The following is a 21,362-nucleotide window of genomic DNA, read 5'->3' on the forward strand; positions in this document are numbered from 1 at the left end:
TTACATCAAATGATACCCTGTAACAGGAAAAGGATCAGCAGGAAATACACTTAAAGGATAACATCGGATCAAGGAAGTGTGAACTCTTGGCAACTGTCATTACAGCTGACCTGTGTCCTGCTCTGGTAATATGTACCACCATTAGAGAACTATTGCATGGGGTTCCTCATTAGGCTCACCATGTTAAACAGTATTGAAGCACTGTGCCTGCAGGGCAGAGCCTAAGCATCACACTAACTAGATGTCTCATTCTGATCAGAAACTGTAACTCTAACTAACCCACCATTAGATACTTTTGGATTTCTCACTGACTCCTTGCTATAGGTCATAAAACTCATAAATATTTTATTATAAAATTGTCTGAAAGATATTATACACAGTGAGTAAAATCATATAATACGGCTTTAAATGTCTCTGAAATATTAATTTTCAGACTTTTAAGAATATGAGCTCAATGATAAGTTATAAAGAGTTGAATTTTTATTACATATTTGAACATGAACAAAAACACATGAAAAAACTCACCCTCAAATGTAAACATTTTATGTACATTTAGCCCTAAGAAAAAACTGGTTACACTAAAAATCAGAGACTTAGAGTTTGGAAAAATAAAGATTAAGACAACACTTTAAAAATACTTCATAGTACATACATTCTTAGAATTTATTAAATTAAGTATCAGAATTTCCACCTGGTTTTCCATATCCACCCTATTTCTGCCTGTATACACACATTCAAACTCTATCTCCACTCCACAGGCAGCAACTATAGTTCTAACCAGCGCTGAGTTCAGTCTGGACATTAACAATGCCTCCATCATTTGGTCCTCTGGACATTAAAAATACCTCCATCACTTGGCCTGCCTTCATCGCTGCTTTTATCAAACAGCAAAGGACCATCAGAGACGGACCCACTGACCCATTCCCATCTATTTTAAGCCACAGGATCATAACAGGACACAGATTTGACCTCCTTTGGATCCCATCTAGTTGTCTATCATGACAGTAATGCTTTCATAACCTTTCTCTCAAAGTTGGTCCCCAGAGCTTCTTATCATAGCTCACTTGATCCAGTATTCAGTCCTCTCTGACTCTAAATTCAGACTGAGCAACTGTAAAATCAATGAGGCGGTGTCTCATTAACCTAGGACTCTGAGGTCCAAATTTCACGGACTATTTGACAACCGATGTAGATAATAAAAAAGAAAAGTACTATAATATTAATAGAATTGGCAATCATTGCTTCATAGGATCAAAGCTGCCCTCTGATTTGGAGGCTGAATGGAGCTTGAATGTTTGTATGTGATACTAAGTGACACAGCAATACATACCTTTCTGCCCTCCCAGTCTCCCGATTAGTATTTTAAGTGTGACAAAATGCCTACTTATCCCAATAACAACCTAATTTTTTTAACTGAGGTTAGGGAACTGAAAAAGAAAAGAAAAGAAAAAAAACAACAAGAGCAAAATGATTCATTTTCTACATTCTTTTTTTTTTTAATTCTTTCCTGAGTTTACCTGTGAGAAACCAATAACAATTCTTCACAAAAGTGACTGAAGAGATAAGAATGAAATATAAGATAATTCTTTTATAAATATGAGATGTTCAACCTCAAATAAAATAATAACAATAAATTCCACCACTGTGTGTACGCTTCCAGTGAAGTTTTAATTCTTTCCATTCTAAGCTGATAGCTCTATATAAACACAGAATCATAGGTGGAAATATGCCATGTTTAGCACTAGAAGCACCATCTGGTTAGATAAATGAATATCACAAATTAAATTTACTGGTGATGAAACTGTAATAAAGTACTGTAAGTCGGGTTTATAATATTTTTTACCAGGAAGGCCCTCATTGCATTGAACTAATACCACCCATAAAAAACCTAACCAACCACTCAAACAAAAATCATCTTTTGTGCCTCTAAAATCATGAAGACTTTGTACTCCATGCCTCTTAAGTCTTGGTGGTTTTCAGAGTAAGACAGATTAAGTGTTAAGTAGCTTCGCTGATTTCTCCATCTTGAATAACTGTCAGTTCGGGGACTTCGTTCATCCTCAGGACCTCTGCATAGAGCAGGTAATTATGTAGGCTTCTGGGAAGTGGCAACTGACAGATAAAATAATCAGATCGTAGGTGTTCTGGTTTTAGACTGGACCGAATTTCCAAACGACAAAGGTGGGTCAGGGATGGAACAGCACCTGGAGAAACAAACCAAACAAGGAAGATGAAAAAATTTTAAACATTAAAGTAAATGCCTTTTTTCTCTCATCTCTATGTAGTAAAAGAGAAGTGATATGTTACTCAGACTTACTTTTGAAAGACTGCTTGGGCCAGGATGACCACAATAAACTCTGTTTTACAGACTTCACCTGGTTCCTCTCTCTCCAGTTGCTGGCCACACATGCAAAGCCAATACCCAGGGCCACATAAAATTAAATGTTCAAATTCTAAAGATCTGGCAATACAAGTTGGTGCTTAAAAAACGGATGAACTAACCTTAAAAATGATAGCTCACAGCAACAAACATTACATCCCTGATTTACTCTGTTTCTTTGCAAATGGTCTCTATCCAGACTTAGCACACTAAGTGAATAAATGTGTAGCTTACAAAAGTTTTCCTCTTCTTGTCCGTGACATAGAATCAAATTTCAAAGTTGACACAGAGAGAAAAGTGCCTACCATGCCATATGCCCATACACTTCACACACATTCTCTTTTAATCTTCATTACCCTATGCTACAGAAATAAGAAGACAGAGGTTTAAGTAACTTTCCAAAGGTCATACATCTAGCATGTGGTAGACCTAGGATTCAAATTCAAGTGCGTCTGACCCCAGAGCATGAGTGTGAATGCACACATACTAAAACCACTGCGCCAAAGGCTAATTACCAATTAAAGGATAGTCCACATGCACTTAATTAAGAATCATACAATAGTTTCATTTTCCATGATGAAAAGTGTTCACTACAGAAAATGTCCACAGACATGGAGAATACTAAAAATAGCTAGTGGTTTTATGTGAAAAAAATGTAGCGCCTTTCATTAATCCAAGAAATCTTGTATAAATCCCCATGAACTGTAGCAATGATTAGCAGACCAGGATCACAGCAACAAGGACAAATAGTATCAAGAGTCCAGCTGATACCAGACCGGCTGGTCTGACTCCAAGTCAGGGTTCCTTAAACTGTAAATCTTCATAGGGCCTGGGACATACTAATTCTCTAACATCTTCAGTATCTTCTAAACCACTAAAGTTAATCCATCATCTTACAATTTACTTTAAGCTTATTGGTTTGAGTTTAGTTTAATTTACTAAAGTCTGGGAAACTCCTTGAACCAGTGTTTCAAAATGCTAAATAAGAAATGCAAAACGATTATCTGATTTTGTACATAAACCTAAGCTTAAAAAGGTGAGTATTTTCTTAAACTATGAGTCATAGACTCCCCATTATAAATCAGACTACATACTGGTAATCTACAATATATAATACATTTATTTCCAGTGTTTTCATGTCTTTATCTCATTTAAACTTTACCCCGTTCTGTAAACTTAAAAGAAGAATCATCACTCTCACTCCTAAGATGGGAAAACACTGGTGAAGGGAGCACTGGAGGGATTAGCAAGAGTACATATGGGGAGCATACCCAAACTGCAACTACCCCCCCTCCTAGTTTTCCAAAGGAGTAAGCAGGTTCAACTTCAACAAGCAGGTGAACTATGTTCAATTATTACCTATTACTAGGGCCACTTGGATATTTATAACATCATTCAAGGGACATACAAAATTATCCACATCCACTTGAAAATTAGCCTGCTATATTTGGTCAAACATTTAATTAACTCACTCTAATGCTTTGGCAGGGCCAGACCAAATGACTTCACAGGCCTTACATGGCCCGCAGGCCGGACGTTCCCCACTCCTGACAAAAAAGTAAGTCTCTTTACCCAATGAGATCAAGCACAATAATTAGTCCTAAATCACAAATGTCATAAATGTCCCTGGTGGGGAAAGAAGTATGTTGGCTGCAAACACTGAGCATGCCATGGGCACAGACGGATGAGACTGACAGAGGAACTGACAAGTGCATGGGTAAAAGTGAGGTTGGCTGTTAAATTGACATCTATCTCTTCATTCGGCATGTTCCTATTAATGTAGATCCCTTGTACACACCCAGAATAAAGATAAAGGGTGGCTGTGTGGCCCAGAGAGCTGCTCACTCAGGGATAAGGGATCCTTAGTGCTTCTCCAGCTTCTCCATTTTGACAGACTATGCTCCCTTACAAACTCCTTGGGCTGACTGAGGGGAGCTCCTCTTCTGCCCCACAGCTTTCTGCAGTGCTGATAAGCCTTTCCAGGTCACCTGACTGCATCACGGTAACCCTCTCTTTAAAGCTAAATAAACCATTTGTTTGTTTATGCTAATATATGTGTGGAAGCTTAATCATTTGCAATCAAGCCAAATTGGACCAGTACACATTTGTTATGGAAAGCTTAAGTGACCTGCCCATGTTGACACTGTCAATCAACAACTTATCTGATACCAGAATCAAGTGATTTGACTTCAAGTCTAAGGTTCTTTAAACTGTGATTAAACTTAAAATAATTCTCTAACATCTTCTAAGCCACTGAAACTTTTAGGAGATCTTTCCACTTAATAATAATAATAATAATAATAATAATAATTTTTTTTAAAAAAAGGAAATAGCATAGTTATTTCAGATTTTGGCCCTAACTTTAATTGCACCATTTTGATCTCCCCGCCCCTCCATAAGCACAATAGATCACTGATGAACAATTAGAGGTCTAAACCATATTCATTTGAACTGAAGCAGTCTTTCATGTGTAGATTATTAACACAGATAATAATATGCCCATCACTGCCATCTTAGTTTATTATGCCACTGAATAAGGGAATTTTATAATCATCTATGTGGTATTTCAAATCACACAAAATTCCTGTGAAAGTTTCAGTGATGCAGAGCATTCCCAGATGTGTTGCCACGAGGCTGAGAAGATGAAGCCATGCCCTGCATTTAGAGTATGAAAAAGCCCAGACGCTGTAGGTAAAACACACTTTCATGAAAACCTGTTAAAACCAGATTTCAATTTATTAAATAAATCTCTTTCTTCTTGCAGTGTGGTACTAATCATAGTTAGAAAATTATGTCTGAAATCATGCTGTACTTCTAAGTTACTTTTCTGACCAAATCATTTTCAATTATGTTAAATCAAATTTATCTATAGATCTACTAGCAGACAGGCAACCTTTAACTTTTCATTCTTATATGGAATTCTCCAATTTTGTTCATTTGGTTGTATGTCCTGACAGAAGAACAATCCAAAATAGGATACTTGTTACAGGAAGTTTTATTAAAATCAAAACAATGATCAAAATAAACCCAATTCTTAATGCATCATGCTTATTAATGCCAACTTTACAATAGCACAGAACTGCACATACATCACACATACCCATTATTTATACCTCCCACAACCATGCATCTCTGGCCTGCCCTCCTGCCAACATTCAAATGATCTATGATGGTGATTATTACCTTACACAAGCTCTACCTAGTGCCTAAATAAGAAGCCCTTGGTGGAGCCAGTCTATTGCAGGGTAATGTACTCATACACAATTTTTACCTTCATCTGGACAAACTTGCTGTATGTTAAAGTCTTCCAAGTAAACTCTCGCATATCTTTACTGATAAGCTGCAATAATTTTCCCATTTGACATATGCTTCCTCTTTTGATTTTTTGTTCCCAAGTCCATTGCCCATAGTCTATCTGTTCTGGATGGATAACTGTTCTCTACTGCTGAAGATACGTAATTAGTAAAAGCACATGCAATTCTCAACATTAAGAATTGCATGCCAGTGAGTTTTCCAACATTACCATTTTAAAAACTCTGTACTAGAAGGCTCAGAGAATCCAGATTACTTTTTTCTTCCACAGAAACCTCTCCAACAGTTTGAATATATCTCAGTTCAAGAGCATATTTTCCTGAATGTCTGTTTTTGATTGAGAAAATTTACTTAAATGTAATTATCTGAGAAATAAGACATTTTTACATATGCATAAGTTCACTTGTTAAAAACCTATTCAACATGTTTTATGTAGTTACATTTCATGTAAAAATAGCAGTGAAGAAATAATTTTCTTAACTTAAGATACATAATCTGGTTAACAAAATGAAGTTAAAGTAAAATAAATCTAAATAACAAAATAGGAATATTTTGCATATATTATGTTTAAACTGATTTCCTTATGTAAAATCTCCTACTACATGCTCTATAATTGTTTTAATTAGCTTGTAAACTTTTTTTAAAAGAATATTATATTGATTTTTAGAGAGAGAGGAAAGGAGAAGAGAGAACCATCAACGTGAGTGTGTAACATGGATCAGCTGCCTTCTGCATGACTCCTACTGGGGAACGAGCCCATAACCTGGGCATGTGGCCTCATTGGGAATCGAACCAGTAACCTCTCAGTGCACAGAATGGTGTCTAACTGAGCCACACTAGCCAGGACTTAAAAACTTTTTAATAAGCTAGAGTAAGTTGAGAAGTTATTTTAAAACAGTCATAAAATATCGATTTGAGAGTAAATTGATAATTTGTTTTAAAACAGTCATATAAAATAACAATCAGCCCTAACCGGTTTGGCTCAGTGGATAGAGCATCGGCCTGCGGACTCAAGGGTCCCAGGTTCGATTCCGGTCAAGGACATGTACCTTGGTTGCGGGCACATCCCCAGTAGGGAGTGTGCAGGAGGCAGCTGATCTATGTTTCTCTCTCATCGATGGTTCTAACTCTCTATCTCTCTCCCTTCCTCTCTGTAAAAAATCAATAAAATATTTTTTAAAATAAATAAATAAAATAAAATATCAATCAATTCACGGAACTTTCACCCAGCTCACCTCCATACTTATACCAACACATCAGCATGCATTCAGTAAGGACAGGTAGAAAATAAAGGATGGTAATACTTCCTTTTAGAAATGATAATATACTTAAGAGAGAACACAAATACAAACACATCCTGGAAAAGAAAACTAAGTTTAGCATTTTTCTAACAAACTAAACATTCACTAACAAGATTTTTAGGACTCATTTTGTTAACATAATCCTTACTAAAGTTAAAAGGATATCATCAAATAAAAATATCAGTAAATACCTCCTTTTCTTTATATGCCCCTTAGGCTAACCTTATAAAATCAGATATGATTTTTGTTGAAGGAAATTATTATCATCCCCCTCCTAGTCCCATCCTTTCTCCACAGAAATAAAATGCAAATGATGCCCTACTTAATATATTCTCCGACAACTCTCATTACTTAAAATTACAATATAACTAGAGAAGAGAAGAAAACATAGTCATGTGTCTCTAAAAATTGTACTTTCTTACCAATATGTTGCTGTAGAGCCCACGAGGAGTTTGAGACACGAGCAGAGAGCTTCTTTTCAACAGCTGGAGGAAGTCTCCTCCAATTAGTAAACTCCAAAGTAAAGATAAGGGTGTCATCGCTGACTGAGTCAGTCCTGTATTAGCAAGATGTTAATGCACCATTAGACACCAAATACATCAAGGATTCATCCTGAAAATAAACACCACATACCTATTCTTACAACACCTTAGTAAGGAAGGCATAAAACTGCAGCATAGAAAATATTCACGTAACTGGAGGCAAGTTCAGTGGATATGAATAATCATCTACAGGTTCTTAAAGCAAACTGAATTGACTCTGTGTGAGTTGTTTAACAGATGACAAGAGGAAAGTCTACTCTCAGAGAGGGTAGGAACTTTCCTTCCAACTCCCCAGCAGCAGTGTCAAGAAAAGACAGAGACAGCAACCAGTGTCCTCAGCAGATTTGCCATTATCTCCTCCCAACTGGACCATCTTGCTTTAAAAGTCCTGAAAGGATAAAGCCCAAATACCCAAATTATCCCTAAACTAAGTATACGGGAGAGACAGCTTGCTTCTGCCCAACTCCCAGGGATGTGCAACTGTTCTCCTCTAAGAACCTTGTGCATTATAGATTCAGCTCTAAGGAATGTAGCAGAATCAGTTTTGTCTCTAAGAACCAAAAACAAGTCTTCAGAACAGTTCTCTCTCTATTTCTAAAAAATAATTTCCGATTTCCTACCAACCTACCCAAAAGAGACTTCCCCAAATTTTATAAGCATCTGAATCTAATGGAAAGAGCACTGGTCTAGGACAGTTTCTGAGTTCTAATATTACCTCCACTATTTACAAACATGTTGCTAAAATTCTTCAAGCCCTTGATCCCGGTCCTCTAAAATGAGAATAATACTCAACCTATTTCAGGGGACTAATTGTGAAAATAATATGAGAAAATACAATAAACATACTTTTAAAACTATAAAATGTTATATAAATGTTTGATATTACTAGAAACTGGTTTGAAATTTTCATTAGGCCTGATAACATGAAATATAGTCAAAGTGTAATGAGAACTATACATTCTAACAATTACTCAATTAGGTACTCAATTAGGTACTCCCCTACCATCACACTGTCTGAAGAAAAAGAAAATGATTACGTCCTCTAGTAATTACTTTAAAAAGAGAAATTCTTTTCAAGGTCGTTTTTTGGTTTGTCTATTTTTTGGACTCATTATTGAGCAAGGACTAAAGAAGGGGGGAAAATAAAAAGAAAAAAAAGAAACTAAATAAGATGCTCTAAACTTGTCATCTCAAAGACATTTACTTTTTATAATTCAGGGTCAAAGTATCCTTGAAATGACTGATCAGAGTATGAAAATTATTTCCCAGATTCTTAATTCTCTAATATGCAAACTTCTATATAACAAAGAACTCAATGTTGCACAAATGCCTTGGGAAAACATTTTACTTCTAAAGAACCTTTCAATGAAATCACAACTTTGAGGAACTACTAGAACAAATAAAATGATAAAGTACATTCAAGGGCAAAAAAATCTCCTTGACTTTCTAGGAACTCCACACCAAGGTTACTTGGTTTTGGTTCCTTATTTCTTTTGTAATGGTTTCATTTGTCTGCATTAATGTGATTTAAGTCACACTGGGACCAAATACTAAGTCATTTTTATTCAGTTATCTAAACACACACAAGAAATAAACCTGTTTACATAGCTTTAGATGAAATAACTAATTTTACCAATGCTGATAATGCCACTAAAAATGTATTGTTACTGTACTACTCTGACCATTATGTTGTATGAAGCAGTTGTACAATCATAAATGAATGACAGTTAATCAACTAAATGCACAGATGACATTTACTTTCTATTACTTATTACATTCAGTTGGAGGCACCTAGTGTTGCATTTAAAGTTGAAAAAAATATTTCAACTCTGTAGATTATATTGTGATAGGCAATTATTCAGCCAGATAAATTTTTAAAGAACGTTTAAGACAAAAAATACCTAGGAAAGACATTTATAATTTACATGACAAAGATTAAGCAACTGACTTTCATGTGATATAAATAAGATATAACCAAAATCCACTTTAACAGCATATTGGAATTTTATGGGAGAATTTTTCTTATAACAGCTCTATCTATGAATGTAAATTTGATCAAAGGAAGCAAAACATTTATCATATTCAGTGTAAACACTGGCTTTATCCATTCAATAGAAGATCAGAGAACAAAAATTTGACCATGTTAAGCATTTTTTTTGAAGTGAAATTTTCTAATGAATATAAAGTTACCCCTTCTGAGTAAACCATATGCAATTGGCATTCTCAGTCCAAATAGCTGCAAGTTTTACAATTTATTTCAAAGAAATTCGTAGTTTATGGGTTCTTAATTCCTTTATATCCTAACCCATCCAATAAATACAGCTTATACTATATTTAATGGCTTATTACCACAAAAATTATCAAATGGGCTATTCACATTGGGGAGAGGAAGGCCTCTCAGAACTGAATGGGAGAGTATATTTTACAAAACCTTCTAGGAGAATAAATCTAAATAATTCCCTCTCCTTCCAGTAGTCTATGTAATTGGCTGAGGAAGAAAGGAAAAAGGGCAATATTTAATTTTTCCCCCTGCACAGGTTCTTCCTAATTGAGGAGCAAACCAGAGCAAGGTAATATGGCATAGATCCCCCCAGGATAGGCAAACGATTAAAATACCTGAAATCACGTGATATAACCAACATATCCCCATACATACACAGGACTAAGGCAGCATAGCACAGTGGTTAGAAAGACAGACTTAAGCCACAAAAAGGACAACCTGGGTTCAAAACTAAGCTCTACTAACTAGCTGTGTGAGCTTGGCAAGTATGTTAATTACTGTACCTCAATTGTAAAATAAAAATAATAGTATCCAGTGTATTTTATAGTAAACTAGAGGCCTGGTGCATGAATTCTTGCACCAGTGGGGTCCCTCGGCCTGGCCTGCGGGATCGGGCTGAAACCAGCTCTCCAAAATCCCCTGAAGGGTCATGGATTGCGAGAGGGCACAGGCCAGGCCGAGGGACCCCACCGGTGCACGATTGGGGCTGGGGAGGGATGCAGGAGGTGGGTCAGCCAGGGAAGGACCACAGGAGGGCTCCAGGGAGTGTCCAGCCCATCATACTCAGTCCTGATTGGTCAGACCCCAGCAGCAATTTAATCTACTGGTCGGAGCGTCTGCCCCCTGGTGGTCAGTGCACATCATAGCGACTGGTGGACTGTTTACCCCCTGGTGGTCAGTGCACATCATAGCAAGCGGTTGAGCAGCCTTAGCATATCATTAACATATTACACTTTGATTGGTTGAACGGACAACTGGACACTTAGCATATTAGGCTTTTATTATGTAGGATAAATTACTATAAAGAACTTAAAATAATGCCCCCATGGGTTAGGTAGTATTCTAAGTGTTGGTTAAAGAAAAACTAGAAACTAGAAATACATATACTAGAAACCAGAGAACTGAAAGTAACAGGCAAGTAATATGGAGTTGAGTTAGTAGCTTCAGTAGGAGAACACAAAGAGTGTGGCTGAGAAGAAAGTGGTGCCTTGGGGACAAGCACCAAGTGAGGGAAGAGAGTAAAGGGGACACACTGTCAAGGCTGTCTGTCCACAGCCACCTGCCTTTCGGGGCTGGATTTCCAGCTAGAGTCAGGGAGTAAATCCTAGAATGGTGAGGGGCAACTGCAGCTAGCTGTCAGGCACCCAAACACAACAATAAAATTCACTTAGTAAAATGCTATGGGTACTTAAATAGCTTTGTTAACAGCTAGACACAGCATTCATTGGCGAATATTTATATCTCAGCTGCATGTGTGTGAGTGTGTATCTGTTAATAAGACAAGTACAGTATACATATACAAATAACTTTTTAAAATCAAAGATTTCTAAATAAACTGCCAATAATCTTTTTTTCATTCAATTTGTCTTAAAAATACAATGTTTCAGTGAAACTGTATTGAAAAGATATAGAGGGAAGTGCACAAATGAGCATTTGACAGATAACTATGTATTAATCAGCTGTTGGAGAAAGGAGTGAATACTATCAGGGACTCAACCTGCTGTAAACTAAACAAAAAGTTAAGTGGAGATGAGAATGTGTATCTAAACTTTGCTTTTGCTTCTACAGTCCATAGGCATAATCCCTTTCTACTCCCTTCCAGTCATGTCCTACCTTTTTCTAGGAATCTATCTCTACATTCAATCTCGCTATTAGCAGCCCCCCAATCCAGCCATCAGAGTCACATACACACACACCCTCATCCCAACACCAGATCTCAAGAAATTGAGGGAACTTAAATATAGTATATTCACTCAAAAAGGTAAGGTCCACTATTGTAGGATTTCTTACCAAGAACTGCATAGAAGATTCAGTGGGTCAAATCCAGCAAGCAGGAGAGATGGCAACCATTCCTTATATTTCGTCTGTGCTTTAACTGCATGATTTATAAATTCAGACATATGGTTCCATGGTGCCAATGGGCAACCTTTCTTCAAAAAGTAACGAAATACTGAAAATTTCTCATACTTCAGGCAGTATGCCAAATGAAGTTCATTTAGCTGGACTCCATATTTCAAAAGAATATTCACAATTCCAAAAAATTCACAGCTCCACCACAAAAAAAGAGAAAAAGAAGTTAGACTTCTACATAAAAAATAAATGTTACAAATAATTACTAGTAGTTACAGCTGGAAAATAAGAACAGCAGATGGGATAGTGGATGATTTTTATATATCTAGTACATTTGAGAGTAGGGGACTAGGGACAAGGGAGGGTTTTACTTTTTAATTTCCACCCCCCTGCATGGTTTTTAATTTTTAACTATAAGCAAATAGTGCCCTTAGAGTTCTAAATATTCATCTTAAATAATTATAAAGATTATCATTGACAAATAGAAAACTTCTCAAAACTGTGATTTTTTTAAAAATATATATATTTTTATTGGTTTCAGAGAGGAAGGGAGAGGGAGAGAGAAAGAGAAAAACATGATGGAAGAGGGAATCATTGATTGGCTGTCCCCCGCACTGCCCCCATTGGGGATCAAGCCCGCAACCCGGGCATGTGCCCTTTGCAGGAATTGAACCCGGGACCCTTCAGTCTGCAGGTTAACGCTCTATCCGCTGAGCCAAACCGGCAAGGGCAAAACTGTGATATTTTTATACAATTAAGTATCTCTACTACAAAATATCTGCCAAATCAAGTTATTGAACAATGTGATCTGTCTCTAAAGACTCATCCTAGGAATCACCAAAATACCATTTCCTTTAGCAATAACCTTAGTCAATGTCCCCTTTACTTTCAAATTTCTAATGGTAAAAAATAATCATCTAGAAAAGCTGTTTTTAATTAACAAACATTTAACTTATAGCTTTATTTCTAAATTAATCTACTTTGTCATGTACTTTTACAGAATGAAAGTACATCATTTTGTATCTATTAAGCTGTTGCTGTTTTCTTAATATTTTATCATTCAATATCAGTAAGTTCTGGTTAAACTGATTAAAAATAAGTGCAATCCTTTTTTGAGAGAGCTAAGTGGCAAGATGTATCAAAAGAAGTATCATAGCAAAGCTGTAAGAGCACAGACTGAAGCCAGCCTGCTCAGCAACCTACTAACCCTGGGACTCTGAATAAGTCACTTAACCTTCCTGGCACACAGAATTAGCATTGTATAAATATTTGTTGTATGAAATATTAGTCCCTGAAAATGATTCATATAAAAAAGGCTCCAAAATGAAAATATCTGAGAAATCCTACAATACAGAGTGAGTCCAGAAAAGAAATATAGGGTAAACATCTTTTTAAAGAATATGCTAGTTATATTTTCAAATTACATGCTAAAACCTCCAGATACCTGAGAAGAAATACCTTTAAAATTAAAGCAAAGAATTCAATTATTAACCTGAAATAAGCACAATAAAAAGTAAAAAATACCCCAAAATCTATAAACAAAGGAGTAGTATAATATTGTAAACATAAGATCAAATTTTTGTAGATTCATTCCCCTCTCAGGAATTCACAAAGCACCATCATAAGAAAAAAATTTTAAAGCCCTTCAAGAAAGAAACCTATTTAACATTACTTAGCCCTGTGTTTCCCAATTAACTATTTTATCCCATGTAATATTCATTAATGATCTATAGAATTAGTATTGTACAAAAACACACTTCGGAAAACCCAGCTCTACACTTCTTCCAATTACCATATTGCCTTGTGTTAGAAGAGACAAACCACATTCTAAGAGGCTTATAAAACTGCCTGATGCTACATTTATTAACACATTTCCAACAAAACTACCTATAATATGGTGAATAATAAACATAAAATAAACTGGAAAATCATAAAATTAGTCAGCATGCCCTGAGCTTCTGAGAAGACTGAAGGTCTCAAATATATATATAAGCTCCAGAAACACAAGCAACTTCAGTGCTCTATATGACCTTCATTATTGCATGTTATTGAGCAACAGTAGCCCTAGGGTATAGATAACCTTTGGTTAAATAATAAATTGTATAAACAGATTAAAAAGAAAACAGTGCATCCTATTTAACCCTTGCAGAGCATTTGGTCCTGCCTAAAACATTCACAGAGACGTATGGTCCTTGATATTTGGTCCTGTATCAAAATACCCAGAGACATTTGATCCACACCCATCTATTTAACTTATTCCATGTGTCATTACCAGCGAGGCTACCAAGGCAGGAAGCATTACCATTGACTAGAGGCCTGGGGCACAAAATTCATGCAGGGGGGGTGGGGGGGTCCCTCAGCCCAGCCTGTATTCTCTCCAATCCAGGACCCCTTGGGGGATAACTGGCAGTCGGACATCCCTCTTGAAATCTGGATCTGTTGGCTCCTAATGGCTCACCTGCCTGCCTTCCTGATTGCCCCTAACCCCTCTGCCTGCCTGCCTGATTGCCCCTAACCGCTCTCCCCTGCCAGCCTGATCGCCCCTAACCGCCTCTGCCTCGCCCCCGCCACTGTGGCTTTGTCCAGAAGGACGTCCAGAATGATGTCTGGAAGGCGTCTGGTCTATCCGGTCTAATTAGCATATTACCCTTTTATTAGTATAGATAATACAGTCAAAACCAATTACTGGATCAATAAAACATGGTAGTATTTTTATGTATGAACCCACAAGTATAAATAAATATCATGGGCTATCTGAAACCACAGATGTTTTTTAATCATGGACATTTGGACAGGACCAAATTTGAAGAAACTTTTGCTCTGGCCAGGTAGTTCAGTTGGTTAGAGTGTCATTCTGATATGCCAAAGTTGCGGGTTCAATCCCTGGTCAGGGCACATACAAACCAATGAATGCATAAATAAGTGTAACAACAAATCAATGTTATGTTCTCTTCTCTCTCTCTCTCTCTCTCTCTCTCGCTCTCGCTCTCTCTTAAAAAAAAGTCAATAAACTTAAAAAAAAAAGTCAAGGTCTTTTTGGGTTCACCAAACGTCTCAGTAGACATTTTGGACAGGACCAAATATCTGCTAATATAAACATCACGAACTAAATGTGACACATTAAGAGACTGCATATTATATAAACCAGTGATCCCAAAGTGGGCACTGCAGCTATCCAGGGGGGCGGTGATGGCCACAGGTGCATTTGCTTTAACTTTTTTTGTATTACCTTTCTATTCTGAGTTCAATAAATAGTTTCATAATTTCAAACTTCAATGTTTCTAATTTACACCTTTCTTTACTATATTTTACGAAAAAGGTAGAAACATTAATACATATATCTTTCTGTTTAATTGCTATTAAAATTTTTTAAAAAATTAATTTCCGGGGGCGCTGAGTAATATTTTTTCTGGAAAGGGGGCGGTAGGCCAAATAAGTTTGGGAACCACTAATATAAACAGTGAAAATCATCAAATACTGAAAAAAAGGAGAGGTTTAAAACCTAAAAAAGCAATGTCTGCACCTTATCTTGGGGTCTGCACATTTTCCATTATTTTGCTCTTTGAAGTTTAAAAATTTGCACAGAAACAGTGCCCAGAAAAGAAAGAAGCACAGTAAGAGGAAATTCAACATATTAACAAAATTTATTTTAAACAGAAATGGGCAAACAGCTTGAGCATTTTATGTTCAATTAGCCAACAAAATGTCTAACCAACTTATTAGCTGAATGATCAAAGACCAGATAAGTTTTACTGAATGGTTTTCAGCCATTTGCTGAATACAAAATACATTAGGTCCTATGTGTGATTATGATGAAGAAAAAGGACACACAATTTCTATAAAACTAATGTGCTAGCAAGGATCAGTATCAATTCAAAAGACAAAATCGGGTTTGTTAAGCCATGATCTCTTCCTACAGTCATATATAAAAGGCGTTAATATTTGTTCAAATTGTCCTGAACTTTCTCAACTTCTCTCTTCTTTTACACATTCTAGATAAAGGAATCTTTTTCTTATATCTTCTCATTTCAGTTGAATTACTCAACTGTGCCCTTGAAAGAATGGCTTTCATGTTACTGTAGCTGTTAACTTTTTAGCCCCGAGGGACAAAGACTGTTTTTGTGCAGTGATGGAGGAGACCTCTTTCCATGAGAAAAGCTAAAGGTCACTGCTTCAAATGGAAGCTCATCCTCTCAAAGGGATGCCCAGGAAAAATGTTTCAGGATGCTAATCCTGAGCTAAAAAGTTAAATCAGGTGAATAAAACAATAAAGAAGAAAAATAGTAAAACCCAGAGCCATTATTTACATCTATTATTTTTATTACCTTATGATATCAACTGTACTATTTGTAAAAGCATATAGAAGAGTTCACTAGAACACGACAGGCCAACAGTGAAAGAAAGGCCACAAATACTAAATATCTAGATCTCAGAGAAATACAAAAAAACAAACAAAAAAAAAAACACACAAATAAGAAAATAAAAGTTTTAAACTCATCAACACTTAAAGTCAATAAATTTTTTAAAATGTTGCCTGGGCCCTAGCTGGTTTGGCTCAGTGGATAGAGCATCGACTTGCAGACTGGAGGGTCCCAGGTTCAATTCCAGTCAAGGGCACATGCCTGAGTTGCAGGCTGGATCCCCAGTTGGGGTGGGGGTGGGGGGGCATGCAGGAAGCAGCCAATCAATGAGTCTCTCTCATCATTGATGTTTCTTTCTCTCTCTCTTTCTCCCCCTCTCCCTTCCTCTCTGAAATAAATATAAATATATATATATATATGTGTGTATGTGTGTGTGTGTGTGTGTATATATATATATGTGTGTGTGTGTGTGTGTGTGTGTGTGTGTATGTATATATATATATATATATATATATATATATATATATATATATATATATTTTTTTTTTTTTTTAAGAATCAAAACTGTTGCCCTGCCAGTGTGGCTCAGTTGGTTGGGCATAGTCTCGTGTACCAAAAGATTGCCAGTTGGATTCCTGATCAGGGCACATGCCTAGGTTACGGCTCAATCCCTGGGAGGGGGTTTGCAAGAGGCAGCCGATTGATGTTTAGCTCTCACATAGATATCTATCTCTCTCTCTATCTATCTATCTATCTCTCTCTCTTTCTCTCTCTCTCCCTTCTCTCTCTTTAAAAGTCAATAAAAATATTTAGATAAATAACAATGTTGATTAAATAATTGTTAAATGGAATATAGGAAATTCATACATTATTTCATTAAGGAGCAAGAGAACATAATAGTTATTTCAAATGAAAATTATATTAAATTATCCTTGCTTTAAAAATGGGAATTCTAGTTTAATTAATTTAGGTATGTTACTATAGAATAGCGATTTTCAACTGGTGTGCCACAAGAATTTTTATAACATACAATACCTGACTATCTAGTCAGGGCACTGACCTCTCTTCCCTTAGACTGTCAAATAAAAAGAAATGACTACAGCCAGCACAACAATAGCCATCTGGTGTGAATGAATCAAAATTATAATCATTTTTTTGTCAGAATAACAAAAATGTAACATATTTTTTGGTGTGCTACAGAATTTTAGTAGTGTATGTGTGCCATGAAATGAAAAAGGTTGAAAATTGCTGCTGTAGAGAATCCAAATTTTAAGATGCATACTTATTGAAAAAAAATAACAAAAAAATTAACACACTTTTCAATTTTGATTTTTTTTTCTACAAGCACCAAGCTATAATATTACACTCTTGATATACTAAAACAAAACCTACTAGGAGAATGTCAGTTTTCTTCCTTGATCAGAAAAGTTTGTAAGAGTCCCAAAATAACCAAATGCTTTTCTCATTACAGGTATAGTGACTGACATGCAAACTAAGAGCTAGACATTAGCTAATATAAATGTAGTCTAGAGACTAACATTTTAACTTATATTGCTTTCTAGATAAAGAAAGGATGGTAGAGAGAAGAAAATTAACCAGTTGGATTTCTGATTAGGGCACATATTTTTCTACTGTGAAAAAAATTGTGCTGGTTGTCAAGGGCAGGGGGAAAAAAAGGAGAAATATGTAATACTCTTTGTAATAATTTAAGCAATAAAAAAAATATTTTAAAAAATTGTGCTATGAATTATACTTGTCAATTCCTTTATATACACATGCAAGCATATATGATTATGATACTATCATCTTTTAAATTTAGCCCTTGGGAAAGGTTTATCTTCAATTAAATTCTCCACAAAGTAGGTAAAAATGGCAAAGATGTATTAAAATTAAGTCTATTGCCATGGATCCCAGGCAAATGAAAAGTCAATTAGAAAGACTAGGAAACAGATATTTTGATGTTTTAACTTTTTCCCTACAGGCTAACAAATAATATCTTCCAATGATTTTTCTTACTAAAAAACTACCTTACTAATTATAATTTGGTCCAATTATAAGTTCCCACACATAAGAAAATAGATGATAAGCTCTTTTAAAGTCATCAAACCAAATTTCAATTATGTTCTATACGGCCACTTCACTTGAATTGTTTTGGAGACAAAGGATATTAGAGAATTCCTACATTTACTTAATACAGTAAAAAGTATTCTCTAAAACTGCTACATTGAAAATATAATCCAGATCTAAAGAGGGAAGGAAAAAAAATCTGACATTATTACCTCATTTTACTGTACTTTTAACAAGGTACACCATAGAGGGATTTTTCTGTTTGTTTTTAAGTTAACAATTTAGCACTAAGACATATTAAACTTCATCATAAAAGAAAATCAGTTGGAAATGCATCTCCATATTGAAAAAAATAATAAAAAAAAGCAAATATACATACTCCTTTTGGAAAGCCATACAGAGTGGAGAACTAAATCCAAAGACGAGGCACATCTGGGCATCAGGGCTATAGCCATGCTGGAGTAGCATTTCTAGGCAGTCTTCATGCCCTCCAAACACTGCCGAGTAAACAGGGCTCACCTTGTCTGGACCAGTGTCACAGACCCGGTTAGTAAGTGGTATGAGCAAGTCCAAGATTCTGCAAATACATGAATATGGAAGCATCTAATATTTTTACATGCACATAAATATAGGTAACATTTCTTCAGCACACGTAGACCGTCACATGTCTATCATGCCCTCGCACAAGATGGCTGCCCGCTGGTCGATGTTTCTCTCTCATCGATGTTTCTAACTCTCTATCTCTCTCCCTTCCTCTCTGTAAAAAATCAATAAAATATTAAAAAAAAAAAAATGGCTGCCCCCATGTGGTCACAAGACAGCCACCACAAGATGGCTGGCAGGGGAGGGCAGTTGGGGATGACCAGGCCTGTAGGGGAGGGCAGTTGGGGATGACCAGACTGGCAGGGGAGGACAGTTGGGGGCGACCGGGCCAACAGGGGAGGGCAGTTGGGGGCAATCGGGCCAGCAGGGGAGCAGTTAGGGGTTGATCAGGCTGTCAGAGGAGTGGTTAGGGGGTGATCAGGCTGGCAAGCAGAAGTGGTTAGGGGCAATCAGGCAGGCAGGCAGGTGAGCGGTTGGGAGCCAGCAGTCCTGGATTGTGAGAGGGGTCCCAGATTGGAGAGGAGAGGGTGCAGGCTTGGTTGAGGGACAGCCCCCACCCCAGTGCATGAATTTCATGCACCGGGCCTCTAGTTATTTAATAAAAGTCTGTCTTCAGCATAGCTTCCACCTATACTAAGTTATTACAGGCTATATACTCCAGAATGTTATACTTATTATTGTTACTTAATACAAAGGTCTTTAAATAGATCTGAAAGAGAATTAAACAATCTATATGTATAAAGGGCTAATATGCAAAGTGTCCCAGGAGACCGGGGGTTCAATAGCTCGCTATGATGTGCCCTGACCACCAAGGGGTGGCGCGGAACAAAGGAAGGCCCTGGCCGGCAGCAGGAGGCCCCAGTCATCCCTGATCTCTAGCCAGGCCTAAGGACTCTACCCGTGCACAAATTTCATGCACCGGACCTCTAGTGTTCCTATAAGTAAGTAGGTAACAGGTTGTCCTTTCTTACTTTTCATGAATTTCTTACCTTACTACCATGGCCCTACTTGCTAAAATTCAAATGTTATGTTAGACTAGAGGCCTGGTGCACAAATTAGTGCATGGGTGGGGTCACTCGGCGTGGCGTGTGGGGATTGGGCCGAAACCGGCAGTCAAACGCCACCTGCCGCTCCTGCCTGCTGCTCCCACTCATCCCGGCCCCGCTGCACGTGCCGCAGGCTCATGCCCAATCAGTCCCGATCAAGAGAGGCTCATGCCCCCAAAGTGGCGCTAGCCAGCCGTGAGCTCTACGTCCCAAGGGGAGTCGAGGGGGCCTAGACGCAACTGCCCTCCGGGCCGGCAGTGGGACACCCTTGCCAGCCTGGAATCCAGATCCGTCCTGCTGACATTCATGCCAGTTGTCAGGAACCACCTGGTGGCTGCTTTTATATTGTTTCTTCCTTGCAGAGTGTCTGTGGAGGGGAAGCGGCCACCAGCCTCCTGGAAGAGGCCAACTTCCAGGAGGCTGGCGGTCTGTGAGTGCCTGGCCCGGAGATTGGATCTGCAGGACTACTGCGGGAGTGAGTGGCTGCCGCCAGGCTGGTGGGCCGCCAGGATGGGTCAGTCAGCTGAGCGGCACTCCTGCTGTGGGAGCGCACTGACCACCAGGGAGAAGCTCCTGCGTTGAGCATCTGCCCCCTGGTGGTCAGTGTGCATCATAGAGACCAGTTGACCAGTCGTTCGGTCATTCAGTTGTTCAGTCATTTGGTCACTCGGGCTTTTTATATATATAGATATTTTATGATCTAATCAATTATTTCAAACTTTATTATAGCAAATATAAACTTGTATCAAGACATTTTTTCCTTCTTAAAGTACAAACTAAAGTTTTATTTTTCTATTTAATAAGAATTTGTTTAAATGGCAAGTAACATGAAATGAATAGTATTTTCATCAGGATGTTCTGCTAAAACCTCCTATTCGCTGAAAAAGAATATGAGCTCTTTAAATACTGAGGCAGATTTATAAAGAAAATGGTTGATAAGCAGAAAATAAAGGAAATCATTAAAACAGAAGTTTTTAGATTGCTGTAAACTTACCTCCAGCAGTCAACTGGAGATAAAGAACTAGTCTACTTTTCTAAATTAAAAATGAAACTAGAAATCATGAAAGCCAGTAAATCCTCTCTCTTTGTGGGGAAAGAAAGTCAGGGCTATGCCAAAGTGCATTCTTTCTCTCTGATACTTTTCCTTATGTAAGGTAGGCCCAAGATGATAATAGTATTGAAGAACTTACTACATCATAGAACTTATCTTACAGGTATTCTATGGAGGAAATCATCAGTGACAAATAGAATTCTCAAATTTGAGAATAAATGAGGACAAATTCCCAAAAGAGTTTTGGTATCAATTTAAAGCTCAGAATATAATTGTACCTAAGATGTATGTTTAAATAAACAATCAAGAATTAAGAAAAATACCAAATTTTAAAAACCTAAATACTGT

At 37.1% G+C, this 21,362-nt stretch overlaps 1 protein-coding gene across 2 annotated transcripts in view; it reads right to left on the reverse strand.

Annotated features, from left to right (window-relative positions):
• Window positions 1-489: 489 nt before the first annotated feature.
• The window catches only part of ASB3 (ankyrin repeat and SOCS box containing 3), a 77,974-nt gene continuing 57,101 nt past the window's right edge, over window positions 490-21,362 (reverse strand). Inside the window, exons 7-10 of one of the 2 annotated variants that reach the window (XM_070429210.1) lie at window positions 18,694-18,891; window positions 11,827-12,084; window positions 7,416-7,549; window positions 490-2,204 (exon numbers count right to left, since the gene is read on the reverse strand). In XM_070429210.1, the coding sequence (XP_070285311.1) occupies window positions 1,999-2,204; window positions 7,416-7,549; window positions 11,827-12,084; window positions 18,694-18,891 (796 nt within the window). In that variant the 3' untranslated portion in view covers window positions 490-1,998. The remainder of the gene's footprint in view (window positions 2,205-7,415; window positions 7,550-11,826; window positions 12,085-18,693; window positions 18,892-21,362) is intronic. The other variant, XM_070429211.1, reaches the window with a different exon arrangement.

Source organism: Myotis yumanensis, unplaced genomic scaffold (genome assembly GCF_028538775.1).
Source record: "Myotis yumanensis isolate MYYU_CA2020_CCGP unplaced genomic scaffold, mMyoYum1.0.hap1 SCAF_11, whole genome shotgun sequence".
Taxonomy (NCBI): domain Eukaryota; kingdom Metazoa; phylum Chordata; class Mammalia; order Chiroptera; family Vespertilionidae; genus Myotis; species Myotis yumanensis.